The sequence below is a fragment of the Ranitomeya imitator genome, chromosome 5 (genome assembly GCF_032444005.1).
Source record: "Ranitomeya imitator isolate aRanImi1 chromosome 5, aRanImi1.pri, whole genome shotgun sequence".
Taxonomy (NCBI): domain Eukaryota; kingdom Metazoa; phylum Chordata; class Amphibia; order Anura; family Dendrobatidae; genus Ranitomeya; species Ranitomeya imitator.
Genome location: NC_091286.1, coordinates 155,035,868 through 155,060,415, shown reverse-complemented (window position 1 = coordinate 155,060,415; position 24,548 = coordinate 155,035,868). Strand labels below are relative to the sequence as shown.

Genomic DNA, 24,548 nt, shown 5'->3' with positions numbered 1-24,548 from the left:
CACCACCTACACACTGGGAAGCCCTGGGGACATACTGTGGGAAGGTATACCATCTAGCTGCCATAACATCACCCCAGGGGACACCTAAGCAGCGTCGGCCACCCTGACCGAATACCTCAGGTGGCATCACGAACATTTCCCCTTTAAAGACCTTTCCCCCCCTTTTTACAACGGACCTCCTGAGGGCCACGGACTGGGTCAGCCTCCGTGACATCCCCCTTGAGAACCGAAGGACCCGGTACCGAGTACCCCTAGCCCTTGGGGGCGCTCCACACACAGATAGATAGATAGATAGATAGATCTATCGAGTGTCCCACGACGAGTCCAGCTCTGCTACATCTGGATGCCTGACATCCAGACATAGCAGAGCTTGTAGATGACCACCATAGATCTCCGGCGATCTCCTACACTCTAGCTCTCACGGTCAGCTGACCGTGAGAACCAACCTAAGGTGACTGGAGATAACCCCCCTGTCACGTGCACGACAGTTCTTGTGGTAAGCTATCGTGAGGACTGCAGTGGACTCGGACTTCCAGCGGTGGGACAGGTAAGACCTTATCTAAATTAGGAGACATGCGTAGTAAGCTGCGTTATCGCAGTTACTACGCATGTGACTAATCATTAGATGCGGTTTTACCTAGGCTTGAAAAAGGCTCTTTTGAGCCAAAACGCTCCCACAGCATGTGGGTTTGAAATAAAACCACATTTTTTTCACCTTTAAGCTATGGATTGCTGCCTGCATTTTTTCCGTCTGGATTCAGGCAAGTCTTGGATATTTTGCCTGGGAGGCGTGCACCCACCTGTTGGTAAAGTGCTGTTCCAATTTTCTGGGTCTATCTACAGGTAGATAGAAAGATACGGTATATCTATCTATCGATGTATCTATAGATATATGTATCTATCTCATTCCTATCTATATATAGATAGATATGGGAAAGATAGATAGATAGATAGATAGATAGATAGATAGATAGACAGAATGAGATAGATAGATAGATAGATAGATAGATAGATAGATAGATAGATAGATAGATAGATAGATAGATAGATAGAAGGAATGAGATAGATAGATGGAATGAGATAGACAGATAGATCTATAGATAGATAGATAGATAGATAGATAGATAGATAGATAGATAGATAGAAGGAATGAGATAGATAGATAGATAGATAGATAGATAGATAGATAGATAGATAGATAGATAGATAGATGGAATGAGATAGATAGATAGAAGGAATGATGACAAACATCTTAACAACCAAGGAGTCAGCCTTCTTGCCAAAGAACTTAAAGACATTGTACTCAACAGAGTCCCTGGACCAAGAACCCATACAAACCGAAAACCTATAGGAAGAGCACCAACTAACAGACCTAATATGGAATATGCTCAACGAACTGAAAACTGCAACCTGTATGGAAAACCAGTCTATGAGAGACACAAACCATGGAAGACACCACCCTCCCCACACAGAGTGAAACAGAGCAGTGAGCTGGCAAAAATAAAGACCATGATCAGCTCCATATGCAAGAAACTCACGCGACTGGACCAATTGCCTACAACAAGTTCACCAGTCAGCAACCCAAGATGTCCTATGCAGGACAGCCCATTACAAGGTATACAGCTACACAATGTCAACTCTAATCATTAGTAGCTGGAACATCCAGGGCCTGAACACCTCAGCCTTTGGATACAAGACAAATGACCCAGACTTTAACCAAAGACTGAAAGACATTGATATACAGATCCTCCTTGAAACATGGACTAAGGCCAATAATGAATCCTATGTCCCCATCGGATACAGGGAATTCTCTGTCTCCGCCCTGAAAAACAAAAACATCAAACAGGGCCGGAGCTCAGGAGGAATATTAGTATGGTACAAAGAAGAGCTCCATGAACATATCAGAGCAGTGAAGAGAGGAGACAGCCATATCTGGATAAGAATAAGCCGCTCCATCCTCACATCCGTGGCCGACATCTACCTCTGTGCAGTGTACGTAGCTCCTCCAGAGTCTCCATACTTCAACCCAGACAGCTTTGAGACCCTAAAGACTGAAGCTGCCCATTTCCAGACTCTTGGGAACGTTCTCATCTACGGAGACCTCAACGCAAGAACGGGAAGAGAAAGAGACTACCTGACCACTGATGGAAACATCTATATACTTGGAGCAGATACCGACTGTGACAACCCAGTGCACACCGACAGGAACAGCTATGATTGCACAGTTAATAAAAGTGGCAGAACGCTGTTGAACCTATGCCGAAGCCTTGGACTTCGTATCCTCAATGGCCGCACCAAGGGAGACTCACTGGGAAGACATACCCTAAACTCCCATGTGGGCAGCAGTGTGATAGACTATGCCATCACAGATATGGACCCTACAAATATTGGCGCCCTTATAGTCACCCCACAAACACATCTGTCAGACCATAACCAACTGCTCCTATACATCAAATCCACAAAGAAATCACCCTCACAAACCCCGCAAAAGACCGGCCTCTTTAGCCTGCCACCATCCTTCAAATGGTCCAAGATGTCGGCCCCAAAATACAAAGATGCCATCAACAGACCAGAGATCAAGGAGAAGCTCCAATGTTTCCATAATAACGTGTATGAACTCAACCCAGAAGGAGTACACCTAGCGGTAAGAGACCTTAACGACATTCTATATGCCATGGCAGAAATATCTGACCTGAAAAGAATCATCAACAAGAGACCGAGTAAACAAAATCCCAACAACTGGTTTGACAAAGAATGCAAGACCATACGGAAGGCCCTAAGAATGGCCTCAAATAAAAAACACAGAGACCCCAATAACCCCACTCTGAGAGAAGCCTACCACACCGTACAACGAAATTACAAAGCCATCCTCAGAAAGAAAAAGCAAAACGACATCTCTACCAAACTCCTCCAACTCCAAGATGCCCTTGAAGACAACAAATTTTGGGAACTGTGGAATCACCTTGGATCCAACCAGAAAAGCAACAGCCTCCACATCCAGAGCGGCAACATCTGGCTCCAGTACTTCAAGGACCTCTACAATGACATCCCAAGTGAAGACCTGAACCTGACACAAAAAGAGCTTGTGAAAAAACTGAAAGATATGGAGGAAAAGTTCAAAGATTTCCAAAATCCTCTGGATACACCAATCACACTGACAGAAATAACAGAAAGGATCACACAGATAAAAGGTAAAAAAGCCAGTGGTCCAGATGGGATCCTCCCAGAAATGCTGAAATACAGCCCTCCAGACATCCAGGCTGCGATAACAAAACTATTTAATATTGTACTGCAGGCCGGCTGCTTCCCCAAAAACTGGAACCAAGGCCTCATAACCCCTATACACAAAAATGGGGACAAGTACGACCCAGCAAACTACCGAGGGATATGTGTCAGCAGCAACCTGGGTAAACTCTTCAACTGCATCCTGAACAAGAGGATCCTCACCTTCCTCACCGAGCACAACGTCCTCAGCAAGAGCCAAGCAGGGTTCATGCCAAACCACCGTACCACTGACCACATCTACACTCTGCACAGCCTCATCAAGAGCCACGTCCACAATACAAAGAACGGGAAGATATACGCTTGTTTTGTGGACTTCAAGAAGGCCTTCGACTCAGTGTGGCACCCAGGACTATTCCTAAAATTGCTGGGGAGCGGAATAGGAGGCAAAACATATGATGTCATCCGAAGCTCCTACACAGAGAACAGTTGCAGTGTGAAGGTCAACGGAAGGAGGACAGCCTATTTCCAACAAAGTCGAGGAGTGAGACAGGGCTGCAGCCTCAGTCCAACGCTCTTTAACATCTACATCAACGAGCTGGCAGTGGCCCTAGAGTCCTCCTCAGCACCAGGACTCACCCTCCATGACACCCAGGTGAAATTTCTGCTGTATGCAGATGACCTCGTGCTGTTATCACCAACTGAGAAAGGCCTCCAAGATCATCTGAAAATCCTAGAGACCTTCAGCAGCACATGGGCACTGCCAATCAACGAGAAAAAAACTAATATCATGGTGTTCCAGAAAAGAAAGCAGAAACCCACTGGCAATCCTACCTTTATGATAGACAACCGTCCACTTACTGAAACCAACAGGTACACCTACCTGGGCCTAGAACTCAGCCAGTCAGGGAGCTTCAAGCAAGCCATAGAGTCACTAAAAGACAAGGCATCCAAAGCCTTCTATGCCATCAGAAGGCGTCTGTACCACCTCAAGGCACCAGTAACTGTATGGCTAAAAAATTTTGACTCCATCATTGCCCAAATTCTTCTATACGGTAGTGAGGTCTGGGGCCCAGTCTCATACCCAAACTGGTCAAAGTGGGACGCTGGGCCGACAGAAATATTCCACCTAGAGTTCTGCAAGCATCTTCTCCAAGTCCATCGGAGCACATCAAATAGCGCCTGCCGAGCAGAGCTGGGCAGATTCCCACTACACATCGCAATAAAGAAGAAGGCGCTGTCATTCAAGGCTCATCTACAAAGTAGCAGTCCCAGCTCCTACCATCACAAAGCCTTCCTACACCAGGAAGCCTCAGGAAGCCTCCCAAGGAAAAGTACCCAAAGCCAGTCTGACCAAGCCATCAACCTCCATGGCCTGACAAAAGGTGAAATCCAGAAAATGGTACACAAAGTCAAAGAGGAATATCTCAGCATCTGGAGGAACGACATAAACAAATCCCAGAAACTGACAATATACCGGAATCTACAGAGGGAGTACAAACTGGCCCCATATCTAGAGAAACTAGAAAACCCCAAAGATCGACAGATCCTGAGCCGGTACAGACTGAGCGCCCACAGCCTACTCATCGAATCCGGGCGGCACCGACAGAACTACAAGCCTCGAGAGAACAGACTCTGCCAGCAGTACCCCCAGGAGGCCGTGGAGGATGAGGCCCACTTCCTGCTGAGGTGCCCCAAATACTCCGCAGTGAGGGACACTCACTTCAAGAGGCTGTCTGATCTCCTCCCAGATTTCACCTCCAAGGAGGAGGAAGAGAAACTGCCGATAATACTGGGGGAAGAGGAAAGTGCAGTGGCCGTAGCAGCGGAATATGTCAGTGCCTGCCACAGACTAAGAGGAGCCTGATATGTCATGGACTCCCGTACCCCAACACTGGACATATCCCTATCCCCCGACTAAAGAGCCCGATATGTCATGGACTCCTATACCCCACCCTGGAAACATCCCCTATCCTCTAAAAGGAATTTGATATTCCCTGGACCTCTATATGCCCCCCCTCCCCCACCCCCGTATTTTTACCATATGCTTTGGCAATGCTAACATGTACTTAGTCCTGCCAATAAAGCTCATTTGAATTTGAATTTGAATTTGGAATGAGATAGATAGATAGAAGGAATGAGATACAGTTAGGTCCATATATATTTGGACAGAGACAACATTTTTTGAATTTTGGTTATAGACATTACCACAATGAATTTTAAACAAAACAATTCAGATGCAGTTGAAGTTCAGACTTTCAGCTTTCATTTGAGGGTATCCACATTAAAATTGGATGAAGGGTTTAGGAGTTTCAGCTCCTTAACATGTGCCACCCTGTTTTTAAAGGGACCAAAAGTAATTGGACAATTGACTCCAAGGCTATTTCATGTACAGGTGTGGGCAATCCCCTCGTTATGTCATTTTCAATTAAGCAGATAAATGGCTTAGAGTTGATTTGAGGTGTGGTGCTTGCATTTGGAAGGTTTTGCTGTGAAGTAAACATGCGGTCAAAGGAGCTCTCCATGCAGGTGAAACAAGCCATCCTTAAGCTGCAAAAACAGAAAAACATCATCTGAGAAATTACTACAATATTAGGAGTGGCAAAATCTACAGTTTGGTACATCCTGAGAAAGAAAGAAAGCATTGGTGAACTCATCAATGCAAAAAGACCTGGGCGCCCACAGAAGACAACAGTGGTGGATGATTGCAGAATAATCTCTGTGGTGAAGAGAAACCCCTTCACATCAGCCAACCAAGTGAACAACACTCTCCAAGAGGTCGGCGTATCAATATCCAAATCTACCATAAAGAGAAGACTGCATGAAAGTAAATACAGAGGGTTCACTGCACGGTGCAAGCCACTCATAAGCATCAAGAATAAAAAGGTTAGACTGGACTTTGATAAAAAAACATCTAAAAAAGCCAGCACAGTTCTGGAAGAACATTCTTTGTACAGATGAAACCAAGATCAACCTCTACCAGAATGATCGAAAGAGAAAAGTATGGTGAAGGCGTGGTACAGCTCATGATCCAAAGCATACCACATCATCTGTAAAACACGGCGGAGGCAGTGTGATGGCTTGGGCATGCATGGCTGCCAGTGGCACTGGGTCACTAGTGTTTATTGATGATGTGACACAGGACAGAAGCAGCCGAATGAATTCTAAGGCATTCAGAGCCATACTGTGTCCTCAGATCCAGCCAAATGCAGCAAACTGATTGGTCGTCGTTTCATACTACAGATGGACAATGACCCAAAACATAAAGCCAAAGCAACCCAGGAGTTTATTAAAGCAAAGAAGTGGAATATTCTTGAATGGCCAAGTCAGTCACCTGATCTCAACCCAATTGAGCATGCATTTCACTTGTTAAAGACTAAACTTCAGACAGAAAGGCCCACAAACAAACAGCAACTGAAAACCACCGCAGTGAAGGCCTGGCAGAGCATCAAAAAGGAGGAAACACAGCGTCTGGTGATGTCCATGAGTTCAAGACTTCAGGCAGTCATTGCCAACAAAGGGTTTTCAACCAAGTACTAAAAATGAACATTTTATTTAAAATTATTGAATCTGTCCAATTACTTTTGGTCTCTTTAAAAACAGGGTGGCACATGTTAAGGAGCTGAAACTCCTAAACCCTTCATCCAATTTTAATGTGGATACCCTAAAATGAAAGCTGAAAGTCTGAACTTCGACTGCATCTGAACTGTTTTGTTTAAAATTCATTGTGGTACTGTCTATAACCAAAATTCGAAAAATGTTGTCTCTGTCCAAATACATATGGACCTAACTGTAGATAGATAGATAGATAGATGGAATGAGATAGATAGATCTATAGATAGATAGAATGAGATAGACAGATCGATAGAGAAAGAGATAGATAGATAGATCTGTAGATAGATAGAGCTGTCCATCTATCCTATATCTATCTATCTCATTCCTTCTATCTATCTATCTATCTATCTATCTATCTATCTATCTAATGGAGTGTGGGTTGGACAAATGCTAAAGAGGAGGTAGGACCAGAAATGACATCACAAATCTTTTTTTTTGTTAAATAATATATCTTCTTTTAGCTTACAAAAAACGCATACAAATTCGCATAAAAAAATGCATCAAAAATGCATGTAAAAAACGCAGGTGACCTGCCAGTGACCTCTGATGCAGATTTGGTGCAGATTTTACCTGCGTCAAATCCTGAGCAAATACTAAGCCAAACCTGACAATGGAAACATACCCTAATGATAGTCTATGAGAAATTTATGATGCGGCGACGGATATGCTGCATTCTGAAAAGACGAGCCACATGTCCGTTTACGTGGGTATGCCGCATGCATCTTTTAACGCATAGTGGAGAGGAGATTTCACAAAAATCCCCTCCAATATGCTGTAACATCTGGACGCAGCGGGTTTGATGCTGCGGCTGTACGCAGCATCAAACACGCAGCGTTTCCTGACCCTTAGTACCCTTAGTACTCCTAGTAAAAAGCTGATTTTTCTGCATAGCCACCAGCAATGTATTTACCCTTCAGCAGCAACTGCATTGGAAACGTATTGTTACCAGATGCCCATTTTGATCAATAACCATCCACATAACACCAATATGGCTTCCAAACGACTAGAAAGGGTTCCACAGCCCTTCACAGACAAAAATAGCGTCCGTTAAGATCCCACTATGAGAGCATTTAATCCTGACAAAATTGGCAAGCATTTGACTCATGGTGTACCAATGTCACTGTAAAAAAGATTAACACCATCTTACCTGACATCTACGGTTCTGTTGCTTTCATGATCAAAAACTTCAAATGCTTCTGTAATTCTTTTTTGGAGATCGGACACAAGAGCCTCTATAAATGACAAGCAAAAGGCAATATAAACTATACTAAACATTGGAATATCCAAAATTGTGTGATTGGGCAGGAGACAAAAGGTGTACCATTAAAACAATTACAATGAATATAAAAAGAAAAGAAAAAAATATGCACTATGCAGCAATTGTATAGCAATTAACAGTCTGCAAAATAGTAATAATAATGTATTCATTTGTTTAAAAGGAAACTAATAAGAAAAAAACCTGTAAGAATGACAGCAAGAGCTCATTTGGATGTTTTTCATGGATTGAACCTGAACGTATTATAGCCGATAGCAGTGTTGGCAAATATATGAGCGCGTGCCAGAGGTGGCACTCAGAGCCCTCTCTGTGGGTACATGCACTGTCACCCCAGCACTATGACCTTTTCCTCAGGACTGCGAGCATGAAGTGCTCACTGCTGAATAGTGCAGTGCATGCAAGGAAGTACTATGTCCTGATACTGGCCAGTGCCAGCATCTGGATGTACTCTGTGGGTGGGACAATCCACAAATGAAGACAGCAGCGGAAACCCGTGTCTCCTGTGATTTATGCACCAGCCAAGTGTCTACCATGATGCGTGCACCAGCCTCAATGTCTCCAGTGATGTGTGCATCTGCCCCAAAGTGTCTCCTCCTGGGATGTGTGCACCATCCCCAATGTCTTCGGTGATGCGTGCACCAGCACCAATGTCTCCGGAGATGCGTGCAACAGTTCCAACGTCTCCGGTGATGCGTGCACTAGCCCCAATGTGTCCGGTGATGCGTGCACCAGCCCCAAAGTGTCTACAGTGATGTGTGCTCCAGCCTCAATGTCTCATGTGATGTGTGAATCAGCCTCAATGTCTCCTGTGATGCGTGCACCAGCTGTCACGATCCCACCAGGGGGTCGCTAAGCTGACAGCATGACGAACAAAGGGATGGAAATGGGTAGAGGAAGGCCCTACCGATAGGGAATGAGGGATGGACACTTCCTGAGCTCCAACCTGAGCCTGTCCTTACACTCCCCTAACGCCCTAAGCGGGTCCTTCCCCCGCTGCCATCAGGAACCTCGTCCCTCTCTGTCACCTCGCACTGCCCTGGCTAGTGCACTGGCTGGTAAGGGCGCTAGCCTCACCAGTGCACGTGGTAAAACACAAGGGACAGTGACAAACACGAGAAAGACAAGTTATAAACACAACACTTAGCTTCCAGACTCTGCTGCCACGCTCCACACCGCAGATGACACAGAAACAGGACTCCAAATGGCAGAAGTATGTTGTGAATTCTGTGGCAGAGCTCCCTCCTGTGGTCACAAGTGGTACTTCGGCTGGTTCTCTCTGTGAGCTTCCGTTGGTGGAGGAGAGTGGTACTGCGGCTTCTGAGTTTCCTTCCTCAGGTGATGTGGTGAAGTCGATAGGTGCTGCTCTATTTAACTCCACCTAGTGCTTTGATCCTGGCCTCCAGTCAATGTTCTAGTATTGGACCTGTTTCCTCCTGGATCGTTCCTGTGGCCTGCTGCTCAGCATAAATAAGTTCCTCTTTGCTATTTGTTTGCTGTTTTTTTTCTGTCCAGCTTGTCAATTTGTTTTTTACTGCTTGCTGGAAGCTCTGGGACGCAGAGGGTGTACCTCCGTGCCATTAGTTCGGTACGGAGGGTCTTTTTGCCCCCTTTGCGTGTTTTTTGTAGGGTTTTGTGTTGACCGCAAAGTTACCTTTCCTATCCTCGCTCTGTTCAGAAAGTTGGGCCTCACTTTGCTAAATCTATTTCATCTCTACGTTTGTCTTTTCATCTTAACTCACAGTCATTATATGTGGGGGCTGCCTTTTCCTTTGGGGTATTTCTCTGAGGCAAGGTAGGCTTATTTTCTATCTTCAGGCTAGCTAGTTTCTCAGGCCGTGCCGAGTTGCATAGGGAGCGTTAGGCGCAATCCACGGCTGCCTTTAGTGTGGTTGGAGAGGATTAGGGATTGCGGTCAACAGAGTTCCCACGTCTCAGAGCTCGTTCTTGTTTTTTGGGTTATTGCCAGGTCACTGTATGTGCGCTGACCTCTATGTCCATTGTGGTACTGAATTACCTTTCATAACAGTACTGGAGGCCCAAAGTACTAATGATTCTCAATAGAGGGAAAAAAGAAGTTCTGAGACCATTTTTTTTTCTCTGCACTGTGTTTTGCCTTTTTTTTCCCCTAGACATTTGGGTGGTTCAGGACACAGGTGTAGCAATGGACATTAAAGGTCTGTCTTCATGTGTGGATCAGCTCACGGCAAGAGTACAAAGTATTCAAGACTTTGTGGTTCAGAATTCTATGTTAGAACCGAGAATTCCTATTCCTGATTTGTTTTTTGGAGATAGAACTAAATTTCTGAGTTTCAAAAATAATTGTAAACTATTTCTGGCTTTGAAACCTCGCTCCTCTGGTGACCCAGTTCAACAAGTTAGGATCGTTATTTCTTTTTTGCGTGGCGACCCTCAGGACTGGGCATTTTCTCTTGCGTCAGGAGATCCTGCATTAAGTAATATTGATGCATTTTTCCTGGCGCTCGGATTGCTGTACGATGAGCCTAATTCTGTGGATCAGGCAGAGAAGAATTTGCTGGCTCTGTGTCAGGGTCAGGATGAAATAGAGGTATATTGTCAGAAATTTAGAAAGTGGTCCGTACTCACTCAGTGGAATGAAGGTGCGCTCGCAGCTATTTTCAGAAAAGGTCTCTCTGAAGCCCTTAAGGATGTCATGGTGGGATTTCCTATGCCTGCTGGTCTGAATGAGTCTATGTCTTTGGCCATTCAGATCGGTCGACGCTTGCGCGAGCGTAAATCTGTGCACCATTTGGCGGTATTACCTGAGCTTAAACCTGAGCCTATGCAGTGCGATAGGACTTTGACCAGAGTTGAACGGCAAGAACACAGACGTCTGAATGGGCTGTGTTTCTACTGTGGTGATTCCACTCATGCTATCTCTGATTGTCCTAAGCGCACTAAGCGGTTCGCTAGGTCTGCCACCATTGGTATGGTACAGTCAAAATTTCTTCTGTCTGTTACCTTGATCTGCTCTTTGTCATCGTATTCTGTCATGGCATTTGTGGACTCACGCGCTGCTCTGAATTTGATGGACTTGGAGTATGCTAGGCGTTGTGGGTTTTTCTTGGAGCCCTTGCAGTGTCCTATTCCATTGAGAGGAATTGATGCTACGCCTTTGGCCAAGAATAAGCCTCAGTACTGGACCCAGCTGACCATGTGCATGGCTCCTGCACATCAGGAGGTTATTCGCTTTCTGGTGTTGCATAATCTGCATGATGTGGTCGTGTTGGGGTTGCCATGGCTAGAAGTCCATAATCCAGTATTAGATTGGAAATCCATGTCTGTGTCCAGCTGGGGTTGTCAGGGGGTACATGGTGATGTCCCATTTCTGACTATTTCGTCATCCACCTCTTCTGAGGTTCCTGAGTTCTTGTCTGATTACCGGGATTTATTTGATGAGCCCAAGTCCGATGCCCTACCTCCGCATAGGGATTGTGATTGTGCTATCGATTTGATTCCTGGTAGTAAATTCCCAAAAGGTCGACTGTTTAATTTATCTGTGCCTGAGCATGCCGCTATGCGGAGTTATGTGAAGGAGTCTTTGGAGAAGGGGCATATTTGCCCGTCATCGTCGCCATTAGGAGCAGGGTTCTTTTTTGTAGCCAAGAAGGATGGTTCACTGAGACCTTGTATAGATTACCGCCTTCTAAATAAGATCACGGTTAAATTTCAGTACCCCTTGCCATTGTTATCTGATTTGTTTGCTCGGATTAAGGGGACTAGTTGGTTCACCAAGATAGATCTTCGTGGTGCGTATAATCTTGTGCGTATTAAGCGAGGCGATGAGTGGAAAACTGCATTTAATACGCCCGAGGGCCATTTTGAGTATCTAGTAATGCCATTCGGACTTGCCAATGCTCCATCAGTGTTTCAGTCCTTTTTGCATGACATCTTCCGAGAGTACCTGGATAAATTCCTGATTGTGTACTTAGATGACATTTTGATCTTCTCGGATGATTGGGAGTCTCATGTGAAGCAGGTCAGAACGGTGTTTCAGGTCCTGCGTGCTAATTCTTTGTTTGTGAAGGGATCAAAGTGTCTCTTTGGTGTTCAGAAGGTTTCATTTTTGGGGTTCATCTTTTCCCCTTCTACTATCGAGATGGACCCTGTTAAGGTCCAAGCCATCCATAATTGGACTCAGCCGACATCTCTGAAAAGTCTGCAAAAGTTCCTGGGCTTTGCTAATTTTTATCGTCGCTTCATCTGCAATTTTTCTAGTATTGCTAAACCATTGACCGATTTGACCAAGAAAGGTGCTGATTTGGTCAATTGGTCTTCTGCTGCGGTGAAAGCTTTTCAAGAGTTGAAGCGTCGTTTTTCTTCTGCCCCTGTGTTGTGTCAACCAGATGTTTCGCTTCCGTTCCAGGTCGAGGTTGATGCTTCTGAGATTGGAGCAGGGGCTGTTTTGTCGCAGAGAAGTTCTGATTGCTTGGTGATGAAACCATGCGCCTTCTTTTCCAGGAAGTTTTCGCCTGCTGAGCGAAATTATGATGTGGGCAATCGAGAGTTGCTGGCCATGAAATGGGCATTCGAGGAGTGGCGTCATTGGCTTGAAGGAGCTAAGCATCGCGTGGTGGTCTTGACTGATCATAAGAACTTGACTTATCTCGAGTCCGCCAAGCGGTTGAATCCTAGACAAGCTCGTTGGTCGTTGTTTTTTGCCCGTTTTGACTTTGTGATTTCATACCTTCCAGGCTCTAAAAATGTGAAGGCGGATGCTCTGTCTAGGAGTTTTGTGCCCGACTCTCCGGGTGTATCTGAGCCGGCGGGTATCCTCAAAGAGGGAGTAATTGTGTCTGCCATCTCCCCTGATTTGCGGCGGGTGCTGCAAAAATTTCAGGCTAATAAACCTGATCGTTGCCCAGCGGAGAAACTGTTTGTCCCGGATAGGTGGACGAATAAAGTTATCTCTGAGGTTCATTGTTCGGTGTTGGCTGGTCATCCTGGAATCTTTGGTACCAGAGAGTTAGTGGCTAGATCCTTTTGGTGGCCATCTCTGTCGTGGGATGTGCGTACTTTTGTGCAGTCCTGTGGGATTTGTGCTTGGGCTAAGCCCTGCTGTTCTCGTGCCAGTGGGTTGCTTTTGCCCTTGCCGGTCCCGAAGAGGCCTTGGACACATATCTCTATGGATTTTATTTCAGATCTTCCCGTCTCTCAAAAGATGTCAGTCATTTGGGTGGTCTGTGATCGCTTCTCTAAGATGGTCCATTTGGTACCCTTGTCTAAATTGCCTTCCTCCTCTGATTTGGTGCCATTGTTTTTCCAGCATGTGGTTCGTTTACATGGCATTCCAGAGAATATCGTTTCTGACAGAGGTTCCCAGTTTGTTTCGAGGTTTTGGCGAGCCTTTTGTGGTAGGATGGGCATTGACTTGTCTTTTTCCTCGGCTTTCCATCCTCAGACTAATGGCCAGATCGAACGAACCAATCAGACCTTGGAAACATATCTGAGATGCTTTGTTTCTGCTGATCAGGATGACTGGGTGTCCTTTTTGCCTTTGGCTGAGTTCGCCCTTAATAATCGGGCCAGCTCGGCTACCTTGGTTTCACCGTTTTTCTGCAACTCTGGGTTCCATCCTCGTTTCTCTTCAGGGCAGGTTGAGTCTTCGGACTGTCCTGGTGTGGATACTGTGGTGGACAGGTTGCAGCAGATTTGGACTCATGTAGTGGACAATTTGACTTTGTCCCAGGAGAAGTCTCAACGTTTCGCTAATCGCAGACGCTGTGTGGGTCCCCGACTTCGGGTTGGGGACTTGGTTTGGTTATCTTCTCGTCATATTCCTATGAAGGTTTCCTCTCCTAAGTTTAAACCTCGTTTTATTGGTCCGTATAGGATTTCTGAGGTTCTTAATCCTGTGTCTTTTCGTCTGACCCTTCCAGATTCTTTTTCCATACATAACGTATTCCATAGGTCATTGTTGCGGAGATACGTGGCACCTATGGTTCCATCTGTTGATCCTCCTGCCCCGGTTTTGGTGGAGGGGGAGTTGGAGTATATTGTGGAGAAGATTTTGGATTCTCGTGTTTCAAGGCGGAAACTCCAGTATCTGGTTAAGTGGAAGGGTTATGCTCAGGAAGATAATTCCTGGGTCTTTGCCTCTGATGTCCATGGTCCCGATCTTATTTTTGCCTTTCATATGGCTCATCCTGGTCGTCCTGGGAGCTCTGGTGAGGGTTCGGTGACCCCTCCTCAAGGGGGGGGTACTGTTGTGAATTCTGTGGCAGGGCTCCCTCCTGTGGTCACAAGTGGTACTTCGGCTGGTTCTCTCTGTGAGCTTCCGTTGGTGGAGGAAAGTGGTACTGCGGCTTCTGAGTTTCCTTCCTCAGGTGATGTGGTGAAGTCGTTAGGTGCTGCTCTATTTAACTCCACATAGTGCTTTGATCCTGGCCTCCAGTCAATGTTCTAGTATTGGACCAGTTTCCTCCTGGATCGTTCCTGTGGCCTGCTGCTCAGCATAGCTAAGTTCCTCTTTGCTATTTGTTTGCTGTTTTTTTTCTGTCCAGCTTGTCAATTTGTTTTTTACTGGTTGCTGGAAGCTCTGGGACGCAGAGGGTGTACCTCCGTGCCGTTAGTTCGGTACGGAGGGTCTTTTTGCCCCCTTTGCGTGGTTTTTGTAGGGTTTTGTGTTGACCGCAAAGTTACCTTTCCTATCCTCGCTCTGTTCAGAAAGTTGGGCCTCACTTTGCTAAATCTATTTCATCTCTACGTTTGTTTTTTCATCTTAACTCACAGTCATTATATGTGGGGGCTGCCTTTTCCTTTGGGGTATTTCTCTGAGGCAAGGTAGGCTTATTTTCTATCTTCAGGCTAGCTAGTTTCTCAGGCCGTGCCGAGTTGCATAGGGAGCGTTAGGCGCAATCCACGGCTGCCTTTAGTGTGGTTGGAGAGGATTAGGGATTGCGGTCAACAGAGTTCCCACGTCTCAGAGCTCGTTCTTGTTTTTTGGGTTATTGCCAGGTCACTGTATGTGCGCTGACCTCTATGTCCATTGTGGTACTGAATTACCTTTCATAACAGAAGTAGCTGATACCAGAGAGCTGCAACTGCAAGGCTGGTCTCCATAGAGAAACTCTATCACCAATAGTCAGCTGATGCATCAGGTGACCATTTAAAGGATGGTGGGAGTGGTCACCACCCACATCAGCTGACCTAGCAACTCTACAATTGCAGCAAGTTGCCAGCAGGGGAAACTGACATTAACCTCCGCTGGCCTGAAAGGAAATAATCTACATTTAAAACAAAGTGGAACCAGAGCTGCCACAAATCCAAAATTGGATTGTGACACCAGCCCCAATGTCTCCAGAGATGCATGCCCCAGCCTCAAAGTGCCTACAGTGATGCGTGCACCAGCCCTAATGTCTCATGTGATGCAGTAACCAGTCCCAATTTCTTCCGTGTTGCGTGCACCAGACCCAATGTCTCCAGTGATGCGTGCACTAGCCACAATGTCTCCGGTGATGCGTGCACCAGCCCTAAAGTGTCTACAGTGATGCGTGCACCAGCCCCAAAGTGTCTACAGTGATGCGTGCACCAGCCCCAATATCTCATGTGATGCTTGAATCAGCTCCAATGTCTCCTGTGATGCGTGCACCAGCTCCAATGTTTCCCGTGATGTGTGTACCAGCCCCAAAGTGTCTCCAGTGATGCGTGCACCAGCCCCAATGTCTCTTGTGAAGCAGGAACCAGCCCTAATTTCTCCTGTGATGCGTGCACCAGCCCCAATGTCTCCAGTGATGCGTGCACCAGCCCCAATGTCTGCTGGGATGCGTGCATTAGCCACAATGTCTCCAGTGATGCATGTACAAGCCCTATTGTCTCCTGTGATGCGTGCACTAGCCCCAATATCTGCTGTGATGTGTACAGCAGCCCCAATGTCTCTGGTGATGCATGCACCAATCCCATTATCTCATTTGACGCATGAACCAGCTCCATTGTCTCCGGTGATGCATGCACCAGTCCCCAATGTTTTCGGTGATGCAGGAACCAGCCCCAATATCTCCGGTGATGCGTGCACCAGCCCCAATGTCTCCAGTGATGCATGTACCAGCCCTATTGTTTCCTGTGATGCGTGCACTAACCCCAATATCTGCTGTGATGCGTACACCAGCCCCAATATCTCCTGTGATGCGGGCACCAGCCCCAATGTCTCCGGTGATGCGTACACCAATCCCATTATCTCATTTGATGCATGAACCAGCGCCAATGTCTCCGGTGATGCATGCACCAGTCCCCAATGTCTCCGGTGACGCAGGATCCAGCCCCAATATCTCCGGTGATGCATGCACCAGCCCCAATGTCTCCAGTGATGCATGTACCAGCCCTATTGTTTCCTGTGATGCGTGCACTAGCCCCAATATCTGCTGTGATGCGTACACCAGCCCCAATATCTCCTGTAATGCATGTACCAGCCCAAATGTCTCTTGTTATGAGTACACCAGCCCCAATGTCTCCGGTGATTAATGTATATATGATAGCCAGTGTCTCCTATTCTATGTAGTCCAACTCCAGTGTCTTCTGGGAAGTATATGCTCCAGCCCCAATGTCTCCTAAATTATGTATATTCTCCAGCTAGTGTCTCCAGTGATGTATATGCTCCAGCTCCAGTGTCTCCTACAGTATATTACAAAAATGAGCACACTCTTCATATTTTTGTAAATATTTTATTATATCTTTTCACTGAAAATATAACAATTCAACATGGCACCTCATGGAGAACTCTCTGAGGGTCTGAAAAAAGAATTGTTGCTCTACATAAAGATGGCCTAGGCTATGAGAAGACGTCAGTGCTCAAACCATACGTCTCACACTGCATCAAATTAGTATGCATGGCTGTCGTGCCAGAAGGAAGCCTCTTCTAAAGATGCACAAGAAAGCCGCAAACACTTTGCTGAAGACAAGCAGACCAAGGACATGGATTGTTGGGACCATGCCCTGTGGTCTGCTGAGACCAAGATAAACTTATTAGGTTCAGATGGTGTCAAGAGTGTGTGGCAGCAACCAGGTGAAGACTACAAAGACAAGTGTGTCTTGCCTACAGTCAAACATGTTGGTGGGGGTGTCATAGTTTGGGGCTGCATGAGTGCTGTCGGCTGTGCGGAGCTAGAGTTCACTGAGGAAACTATAATGCCACCACGAACTGTGACATACTGAAGCAGAGCATGATCCCCTCCCATCAGAAAATGGGCCGCAGGGCAGAATTCCAACATGATAACAACGCCAAACACACCTCCCTCCAAGATGACCACTACCTTGCAAAAGAAACTGAGCGTAAAGGTGCTGGAGTGGCCAAGCATGTCTCCAGACCTAATCAATATTGAGCATCTGTGGAGTATCTTCAAACGGAAGGTGGAGGAACACAAGGTCTCCAACATTCATCAGCTCCGTGATGTCGTCATGGAGGAGTGGAAGAAGATTCCAGTGGCAACCTGTGAGGCTCTAGTGAACTCCATGCCCATGAAAGTTAAGGCAGTGCTTGAAAATAATAGTGGCCACACAAAATATCGACACTTTGGGCACAATTTGGCCAATTTCACTTAGGGGTGTACTCACTTTTGTTGTACTGTACTGTGACATCACTGTGCACATTATTACACTATTATTACACCCCTGTGTGCATTATCCCTGTACTGCGACATCACTGTGCACATTATTACATTATTATTACACCCCTGTGTGCATTATCCCTGTACTATGACATCACTGTGCACGTTAGTACACTATTATTACACCCCTGTGTGCATTATCCCTGTACTATGACATCACTGTGCACATTAGTACACTATTATTACACCCCTATGTGCATTATCCCTGTACTGTGACATCACTGTGCACATTATTACACTATTATTACACCCCTGTGTGCTTTATCCCTGTACTGTGACATCACTGTTAACATTATTACACTATTATTACACCCCTGTGTGCATTATCCCTGTACTGTGACATCACTGTGTACATTATTACACTATTATTACACCCCTGTGTGCATTATCTCTGTACTGTGACATCACTGTGCACATTATTACATTATTATTACACCCCTGTGTGCATTATCCCTGTACTGTGACATCACTGTGCACATTATTACACTATTATTACACCCCTGTGTGCATTATCCCTGTACTGTGACATCACTGTGCACATTATTACACTATTATTACACCCCTGTGTGCATTATCCCTGTACTGTGACATGACTGTGCATTTTTCCTCTGCATTGAAGACACCAAAATGAGCATAAGCTTTTCTGAATTTGCGCTGAATAATGGCTGTGGCGCCCAGTGGTTACCTGTTATTCCACTGGCACGTAGATTGCTATTCAAGTATTGTGGTAACCAAGCAGAAAATAAAAATGTTTGGCCATAAGAAAAAAATGCAACATTGTTTATATACAGCTGAATTCTATGAATCAAACAATAGCTGTATTAATAAAGCAGTAAACATGAGATGCACATTACATGCTAATCATACACATTAGATCAGCATCTAATCTAATGTACCTATCTGTGTGGTACCCAACACTGTTGTGTCCGCGTGCAAAGACTGACACTGTCACGATGCTGAAGTTGGTTTCTTATTCGTTCAGGTTCTTATTCGTCAGTTTCTTATTCGGCAATTTTTTCATTTGTTTATTACAGGGTTAACAACAAATAATAAACATCACAATAATAACATACAATGCAGTGAGGTGCCCTGATGTGAATACACTTAAAAACAGCTACAAAAATTATAAAACTGGCACAAAAATGGGCATCAAAGTGGTCACCGAAGGGCGTTAATGAAAGGGTTAAATTACTTTGGGCCACTGATCTCACACTGCAGACATATAGAACAGGGAGCCCCACATCAAAACCAGGTCTCTCTAGCCAGGCCCAAATGGGTTCTGGGTATGAGAATTGGCATCAAAGGGGACAGTCGATTTTGGCCATTTGAATAAGTAACTGATGTTTTTAAGGGGTTAAATGACTTTATTCCACTGATACCACACTAAGAATACACAGATAGTGATGCCCTGCATCACACCCAGGTCCCTCCAGCCGGGCCCAAATGGGTTCTGGGCATCTGAATTGGCATTTAACCCCTTAAAAACGTCAGTTACTTAGTCAAATCTGTGAAAATGGGCTGTTTGTGCACTTTGATGCCAGTTCTGATGCCCAGAACAAGATTGGGCCAGGCTGGAGTGACCTGGATTTGACGTGGGCCATCATTATGTATGAAATGGTTGTGTGAGATCAGTGGCCCAAACTCATTTAACCCCTTAAAAACATCAGTTACTTATTCAAATCTGTGAAAATTAGCTGTTTGCCAACGTTGATGCTAGTCCTGATGCCCAGAACTTATTTGAGCCAGGCTGGAGGGAGCTGAATTTGATGCAATGCATGTAATATATGTGTGAGATCAGTGGCCAAAGTAATTTAACCCCTTAAAAACATCAGTTACTTATTTAAATCTGTGAAAATGGTCTGTTTTCCCAGTTTGATGCCAATTCTGATTCCCAGAACCCATTTGGGCCAGGCTAGAAGGACCTGGGTTTGATGCGTGGCATCACAATCTGTGTATTCTTAGTGTGAGATCAGTGGAACAAAGTCATTTAACCCCTTAAAAGCACCAGTTACTTATTCAAATGGCCAAAATCGACTGTTTGACCACTTTGATGCCAGTTCTGATGCCCAGAACCCATTTGGGCCAGGCTGAAAAGACCTGGTTTTGATGTGGGGCCCTGTTCTATATGTCTGTGTGATATCAGTGACCCAAAGTCATTTAACCCTTTCATTAACGCCCTTCGGCGCCCACTTTGATGCCCATCGTTGTGCCAGTTTTATAATTTTTGTAGCTGTTTGTATAGTGAGAAAAGAAAAATTTGCCGAATAAGAAACCAACTTCAGCATTGTGACGATGTCAGCATGGAGGCCTAATGGAGGCCAAAGTGACCCCATCTGCCCTTTATACTGAACGGTGAGTAAAAGACATCTTATTATTTTTAACCCCTTAATGACCGCCAATACGTCTTTGGACTGACCTGAGATATAAGAGACTAGCCTCCCCATACAGGTGACAATCCAGCAGCTGTCGGCTGTACACTATAGCTGACAACTTGCTGCATCAGCCACAATCAGTGTTTGCACCGTCCAAATCTGTTTAACCTCTTAGATGCTGCTGTCAACAGTGACTACATCATTCTAAATGGTTAACAGAGTGTGGCTTCTCCCTTTTTATCCCCATCGGCACCCTCAGATCATGATTGTGTGGTCCTGATGTTTGTCATGGCAATTCATGACCAAATAGTGGCCTTAGAGTCTGATGGCTGTAGTAATCTGTTTAGAAGTTAGCGATATTTAGGTGGTAAAAATACACATTTTCAGTTCTGTCATGTCACTTTGAATTAATTCCTGAAAGGCACCTGAAGGGTTAATAAACTACCTGACAGCAGTTTTCAATATGTCAGGGGGTGCTGTTTTTAAAATGGTATAACTTTGGGGGGCTTCCTAATATGTGTGACCCCTAAAGTCACTTCAAACCTAGATAGGTCCCTAAAAAAATAAATTTTGTAAATTTCATTGAAAAAATGAAAAATTGCTGCTACATTTTTAAACCTCCTAAAATGCTAATAAAATATCATTTTACAAATGGTGCTGATATAAAGCAGACATGTGGGAAATGTTATTTATTAATGTTTTGCTGTGATATGACTGTCTGGATTAAAGGGATAATCATTCAAAGTTTGAAAATTGCTAATTTTTAACATTTTTCTCAAATTTCTGATCGTTTTTTATAAATAGACACAACACATATCGACCTAAATTTACCATTATCATAAAGTATAATGTGTCACGAAAAAAAGAGTCTCAAAATGACTGGAATTTATTGAAGCATTCTAGAGTTATTACTACATAAAGTGACAGTGGTCAGATTTCAAAAATTTGGCTCCGTCACGGTTCCCAATAACCAAGAAACCCCTCTAACTCAGGATCAGCTATTTTTACTAGTGGAAAATTAACTGAAAAGAGCAGATTGTGGTCCTGAAGGCGCTGTCCATCTGTGCTGCAGTCTGTGGCCCCTCTGGCGGCCCCCACCAGTCATGTTAGCATTGCCCATAAGTCAGGTATATCTGCCTAGTGGTGACCTGCTGCCTAGTGGTGACCTCCTGCCTAGTGGTGACCTGCTGCCTACTGGTGACCTCCTGCCCAGTTGTGACCTCCTGCCTAGTGGTGACCTGCTGCCTAGTGGTGACCTCCTGCCCAGTGGTGACCTACTGCCTAGTGGTGACCTGCTGCCCAGTGGTGACCTGCTGCCTAGTGGTGACCTCCTGCCCAGTGGTGACCTGCTGCCCATAGGTGACCTGCTGCCTAGTGGTGACCTCCTGCCTAGTGGTGACCTGCTGCCTAGTAGTGACCTCCTGCCTAGTGGTGACCTGGTGCCTAGTGGTGACCTGCTGCCCAGTGGTGACCTGCTGCCTAGTGGTGACCTCCTGCCCAGTGGTGACCTGCTGCCCAGTGGTGACCTGCTGCCCAGTGGTGACCCCCTGCCTAGTGGTGACCTGCTGCCTGGTGGTGACCTGCTGCCCAATGGTGACCTGCTGCCTAGTGGTGACCTGCTGCCCAGTGGTGACCTGCTGCCTAGTGGTGACCTCCTGCCTAGTGGTGACCTCCTGCCTAGTGGTGACCTCCTGCCTAGTGGTTACCCGCTGCCTAGTGGTGATTTCCTGCCCAGTGGTGACCTGCTGCCCAGTGGTGACCTGCTGCCCAGTGGTGACCTCCTGCCCAGTGGTGACCTGCTGCCTAGTGGTGACCTCTTGCCTAGTGGTGACCTGCTGCCCAGTGGTGACCTGCTGCCTAGTGGTGACCTGCTGCCTAGTGATGACCTGCTGCCCAGTGGTGACCTGCTGTCTAGTGGTGATTTCCTGCCTAGTGGTGACCTGCTGCCTAGTGGTGACCTGCTGCCCAGTGGTGACCTGCTGCCCAGTGGTGACCCCCTGCCTAGTGGTGACCTGCTGCCTAGTGGTGACCTCCTGCCTAGTGGTGACCTGGTGCCTAGTGGTGACCTGCTGCCCAGTGGTGACCTGCTGCCTAGTGGTGACCTCCTGCCCAGTGGTGACCTGCTGCCCAGTGGTGACCTGCTGCCCAGTGGTGACCCCCTGCCTAGTGGTGACCTGCTGCCTGGTGGTGACCTGCTGCCCAATGGTGACCTGCTGCCTAGTGGTGACCTGCTGCCCAGTGGTGACCTGCTGCCTAGTGGTGACCTCCTGCCTAGTGGTGACCTCCTGCCTAGTGGTGACCTCCTGCCTAGTGGTTACCCGCTGCCTAGTGGTGATTTCCTGCCCAGTGGTGACCTGCTGCCCAGTGGTGACCTGCTGCCCAGTGGTGACCTCCTGCCCAGTGGTGACCTGCTGCCTAGTGGTGACCTCTTGCCTAGTGGTGACCTGCTGCCTAGTGGTGACCTCCTGCCTAGTGGTGACCTCCTGCCTAGTGGTGACCTGCTGCCTAGTGGTGACCTGCTGCCCGGCAATGTGCACAGCACTGATGATCCCGGGAGATCTGATGGAAGCAATGATCCCTCGGGTAAATAACTGCACCGCCTGCTGCAGTGTATGACGCCATGCTTTATCACTAGTGATTCCCATGGCCGGTCTCTGTATTGCCGCGTGCTGAGCCCGGACCGTGTGACTCACCTGCAGCCTCCTTCTCCTCCGCCATGACTGTTGTGCTTAGTTTCCATAGCGACGCGTCCCGCTGCTGAGCCCGCTGCGGCCAGAGGAGACCCGCACTGGAAGCCCTGGAGGGGGCGCTGTGCTCTGCAGGGTGTAGGGTTTTTTTCATGTCGTCAAAGTGATTTCTGCTCTTCCCACCCTTGCAGAGACTTGCTCAATAAATGAAGTTCCATACTTCCGAAAGTACCACCATTCAAATATCAAAATAAGTCCGGAGATGAGGGACGATGTGTCAGTCAGCGCATCGTAAAATTTGGGTGTCAGCGTGTTCAAAAACATTCTGTGCTCAGATTGTCATTGATCTTCAGCGGGACCCTCAGGATGTAGACGAGGAAGAGCATGAAGAAGAGCCACACTGTCCACAGATAGGTCCACGACCACAGCACGCAGGACTTGAGCTGCTCCAGGCCCTGACTGCCTGGTGTCTATAGGTTGTGCAGTCCTCCATATCTTACATTCTGCTGTAGTTTTGGGGTTGCCTGCTATAATTTCCTTACAGGGAGTAGTAATGGAGATTTATGAAAATTTCCTAAAAGAAAATCTCTGTTGCCAATGGCAACCAATAGCAGCACAGCTTTTATTTTTAAGAGTGCTATAAAAAAGTAAAGCTGTGTTTTGATTGGTTGCTATGGGCAACAGAGATTTTCTTTTCTGCATATATTTAACACCTCCTGAACATTCCTGCTCCAGAGCCCCACACTGCGCCCGTGTAAAGCCCACCGTGCATATGGTTGTACTGTGGCCATACACATCAGATAGCGGTCAGCCGGACGATCGTTGGGCTGACAGCACTGTGTCTCCATTCCGCCATACACAGGAAGGCTTGGAATGGGCAATCGTCCATGTGCTGTCTATGGGGCTGCTGGCAGTCTCCTCGGCCACATGATAACTCCCTGCAGATCTAAAAACGCTTTGACATCATCTGTCGAGGGGAGAGGTAGAAGGCCACTACACATTACAGGTGTTGTCCAGGACGGTTTTATATTTTTTACTATGGGCCTAAAAAACAGGCAACTACCAGCGTGCTGTACTGGCGCCGGCCATTCAACTGCTCCTCATCCACAGAACCGCTCTTCTTCCGTGCTGCTCTGTGGACAGGGCGTGACTGTCAGCGTCATTCTGACTGACAGCCAGCTCTCCACATTTGACAGCAGGGAGCCGGCTGTCCTTCAGCACGACGTCTGCAGTAACGCCCCGTCAACAGGGCAGCACGGAAGAGAAGCTGTCAACAGAAGTCACTGAATCGCCAGCCGGAGCGGTCTGTGCCAGCAGAGAACAGGGTAGACTATCTGCCTATTAGTTCTGGGGCCCATAGTGAAAAAACAAAACAAAACCTGGATAACCCATTTAAAGGATCAGCCAATGCTCCTCCACCTCTGGGGACAATTTGTATACTTAAAGGGAACCTGTCACCCCGTTTTTTTCGATATGAGATAAAAATATGGTTCAATAGGGCCTGAGCTCTGCTTTACATCAGTACCTCAGCAAGACAAAAATCAAAATAGCAAGCTGGACAGAAAAATAGCAAACAAGAGAAAAACAAGCAGGAACTTAGCTTCTGCTGGGAAGACAGGTCACAAGAACGATCCAGGAGCGAACTAGACCAATACTGGAACATTGACAGGTGGCATGGAGCAAAGATCTAAGGAGTTAAATAGAGCAGCCAGCTAACGAATTAACCTCGTCACCTGTGGAAGGAAACTCAGAAGCC

The 24,548-nt window shown here is 46.4% G+C and overlaps 1 protein-coding gene across 2 annotated transcripts in view; it reads right to left on the bottom strand.

Moving 5' to 3' along the window:
- The window catches only part of EFCAB2 (EF-hand calcium binding domain 2), a 68,591-nt gene extending 45,758 nt beyond the window's left edge, over positions 1-22,833 (bottom strand). For both annotated transcript variants that reach the window (XM_069767932.1, XM_069767931.1), the window contains exons 1-2: positions 22,799-22,833; positions 7,985-8,069 (exon numbers count right to left, since the gene is read on the bottom strand). In XM_069767932.1, the coding sequence (XP_069624033.1) occupies positions 7,985-8,069; positions 22,799-22,823 (110 nt within the window). In that variant the 5' untranslated portion in view covers positions 22,824-22,833. The remainder of the gene's footprint in view (positions 1-7,984; positions 8,070-22,798) is intronic.
- Between the last annotated feature and the right edge of the window lie 1,715 nt (positions 22,834-24,548).